Raw genomic sequence first — 3,325 nt, 5'->3', positions numbered from 1 at the left:
CAGCCCAGGGCATCCCCTTATCCCTGCCCTATACATCCCCTTATCCCTGCCCTGTGCTTCCCCTTCTTCCATACTGGGGCATCCCCCTTATTCCACCCTGGAGCATCCCCTTATCCCTGCCCTGTGCATCCCCTTATCCCTGCCCTGTGCATTTCCTTCTTCCATCCTGGGGCACCCCTTACCCAGCCCTGCACATCCCCCTTATCCCTGCCCTGTGCATCCCCCTTCTTCCACCCTGGAGCACCCCCTTATTCAGCCCAGGGCATCCCCTTATCCCTGCCCTATACATCCCCTTATCCCTGCCCTGTGCTTCCCCTTCTTCCATACTGGGGCATCCCCCTTATTCCACCCTGGAGCATCCCCTTATCCCTGCCCTGTGCATCCCCTTACCCCTGCCCTGTGCATCCCTTTCTTCCATCCTGGAGCACCCCCTTATCCAGCCCGGGGTATCCCCTTATCCCTGCCCTGTGCATCCCCTTCCTCCATGCTGGGGCACCCCATTACCCAGCCCTGCACATCCCCCTTACCTCGCCAGGGGCACCCCCTTATCCCTGCCCTGTGCATTCCCTTCTTCCATCCTGGGGCATCCCCCTTACCCAGCCCCGCACATCCCCTTTATCCCTGCCACGCACATCCCCCTTTCCCAACCCTGCGCATCCCCTAACCCTGGCCATTAGCATCCCCCCCCTTCAACTACCCCTCACCCCCATTTCCCTCCTCCCAGCACTGCTGGGGACCCGCAGCACCTTACCCGGCAGGGAAGCAGGGCCTCCCCTTGCTGCCGCTTTCCCCCCCGTGCCTAAAGAGTTGGGGCACTGGGAGATGGGCAGAAATCCAGCAATGGTGTCGCCGCCCTGGGGATCCACCCTGGGAAGAACACCAAAAAGCCTCTGCCAGGGGTGGTCTGCTCCAAGTGACGGGGTGGGGGGGGACTACAGCCCTGGGCGCGATGATTCCCAGGGAGCCAGCATCACCTGGCAGCTGCTGGGGCTGCAGAGCTGCTGAGCACCGCTGCGGATGGGACCAGCCTCACCCCCTTCCCGCCCCTGTCCGCACCGCGCGATGAGCTCTCGGCCTTATTTTTTGCCTTTCTAATTTCCTTTCTTCCTGCCCTTCTTTGCTTTTTTGCTCTTTTCTGGTTTTTGAGGGAGACTGGCGCTGGCACGGCAACCCCCAGGGAGCGAAACCTTCTGTTTTATTTGCACACCAGACAGAGAAACCAGTCCTGCCTCCTGCAGCTCACGGCCGCTGCCTCTCCCCGGGTCTCCTGTGCTCCCCAGCCTGCCCTGAGAGGTGCCAACCAGCTCGGGCCGCTGTGCCGGATATTTGGGAGCAGCCAGCCTGGCCTTGGGCTGCTGGATGGGAACCAAAGGGGCACCCAGGACCTGCCTGAGCGGGTCTGCACCGCTCCGGGGAGAGGGGGGGAAAGGGGCACCCACTTGGCTCCCAGCTCCCACCCTTGCATGATTTTGGGGGCAGTGGGATGCACCCCTTTCTCTTGCAGGAGCTGCATGGGCAGGGGTTATTTTACCCCCGGCCAGCTAAGGAGAAGAGGAGCAAATCCTCGACACCTCCCGGGGATGCTCCAGCAAACACCCCGCTGCAGAAGCCACCCCGATGCCACCTGCGCGGGGATCTGCATCTTCCATCTGCGGAAGGATCCACGAGGATCCTTCCCTCCCTCCTCTGCCATCCTCCCTGCTCTGAGCCAAACCTCTCCTTCGCAAACCTGCGGGTTTTTTCACGAGGTCCCGGCGCTGCCGCCGCCGCCGGCCCTCAGGACCCTCAGCGACATCCTGCCCGGAGGCTTTGGAAAGTCTGACGGGTCCCGCAGGCAGTGGCTGGCGGTGATCTCACTTGGAGGGGGAGGAAACGGGACAGACAAACTCTTTCCAACGAACCTGTTGAGTTACTTTAAAATTCCAGGCTGGCAGCAAAAGTGTTGGACGGTGGTGCGGGTTAGGAAAATGCTGAGCCTGGACAGAGTCAGGCCTGACCTTTCCCCGCCGCAGATTCTGCCATCCCGGAGCAGAGTGAGAAATGGGAAGACTATTTGGGTCCGTCTGGATTGTGTGCTGAGCCCTGAAACACGACGCCCGTACGGCCGGGGAGCTGCTGGGGCAGCAACGAGCCAAAGGGCTTGGCTGAACTTCCCAGCCCTTGTCCCATCCAGAGAGCCGCTGGTTTTGAGGCCATCTGACACCCCCAAAAAAGGTGGGGGGGGTTGGATTCCGCACAGCAGGTTTATGTCGAGCAGCCCCAGCCGCTGCCTTCCCTCCCCATCATCAGGGCTGCTTTGGGAAAACCAGGCTGTGAGCAGAGCCGCAGCATCCGATAACGCCATCCCATGGGGACAGTGACACACCTGCCCCGGCGCCGCATGGCAGCTGAGATAACAGCTGGGCAGGAGCAAAATAGAAAGAAGGGTGGAAGCGAGGTTTAAAAATGGGTCCGATGCCTGCAAGAGGAGGGGGTCTGATCCTGCAGGAGCATCTCCCCAGGGTGGGGAGGTCTGCGGTAACCCTAGATATGCGCCTGTATGCGGCTGAAGGGACAGTCACAGAGGGGAACGGCTGTGAAACGGGGCTGTGAAGCGAGGCGATGGCACAGAGCATTGTAGGAACCAACCAGCCCGAAATAAAGTGCTTAATTTTTAAACCAGGGGCTGAAAGAGAGATGGCCCCAAGCCACGTAACAAATGCTTGGCCATCCCCACCCCGGTGGACCGGGGAGAGATGTCCCTGTCCCATGCAGTGCCCCAGGAGCTGGTCCTAATCACCCCCTTTTTGGCAGGGTCCCACTGAGCCCCAAGGCCGGGGTGGGAGCCGGGAAGCCCACCCTGCTCGTGCCCTGATCGGGGTTCTGTTGAGCTCCTGGAGACCGGGAACCCACCCGCTGCCTTCCCATCCCCCTCCTGAGAAAAGCCACGGATTCCTCCTTATTTTTAAGGCCAGAGAGATCATCTCAAGCTAAAAAAAATCCCAGCGGCTCAGCCGGGAGCCTGGGACCTCTAACCCAGCGGAGGTCCTGCCCTGGGAAGAGCCGGGCGTTCCCACCGCCGTGCCAGGCAGCGGCAGCCCCGGCGCTGGGATCACAGCAGCGCTTTTCAGGGCAGGGGATGGTGGCCAAAGGGGGTTTTCTCTTACCCGCTTTCCTCGGCTCGCCGGCGGGGTTGATGAGGACCCGTTGGATCTTCACCACTTTCCACTCCTGGCTGAGGTCGGCCATGGGGTTGGCTGCTGCACAGGGCAGCTCTGGGGCAGCACTGGGGTATTTTGGGGGGGCTGCGGACTCAGCTGCCGAGGCCAGGCTGCCGCCCTCCAAC

At 61.5% G+C, this 3,325-nt stretch overlaps 1 protein-coding gene across 1 annotated transcript in view; it reads right to left on the bottom strand.

The window, feature by feature from the left end:
• SYNPO (synaptopodin) overlaps nt 1–3,228 on the bottom strand; it is a 13,485-nt gene extending 10,257 nt beyond the window's left edge. The window contains exon 1 of the mRNA XM_009892630.1: nt 3,147–3,228. Within this exon, the coding sequence (XP_009890932.1) occupies nt 3,147–3,228 (82 nt within the window). The remainder of the gene's footprint in view (nt 1–3,146) is intronic.
• Nucleotides 3,229–3,325: the final 97 nt, after the last annotated feature.

This window comes from Charadrius vociferus, unplaced genomic scaffold (assembly GCF_000708025.1).
Source record: "Charadrius vociferus isolate BGI_N301 unplaced genomic scaffold, ASM70802v2 scaffold529, whole genome shotgun sequence".
Classification (NCBI taxonomy): Eukaryota; Metazoa; Chordata; class Aves; order Charadriiformes; family Charadriidae; genus Charadrius; species Charadrius vociferus.
This window is presented reverse-complemented; position numbering and strand designations above follow the sequence as displayed.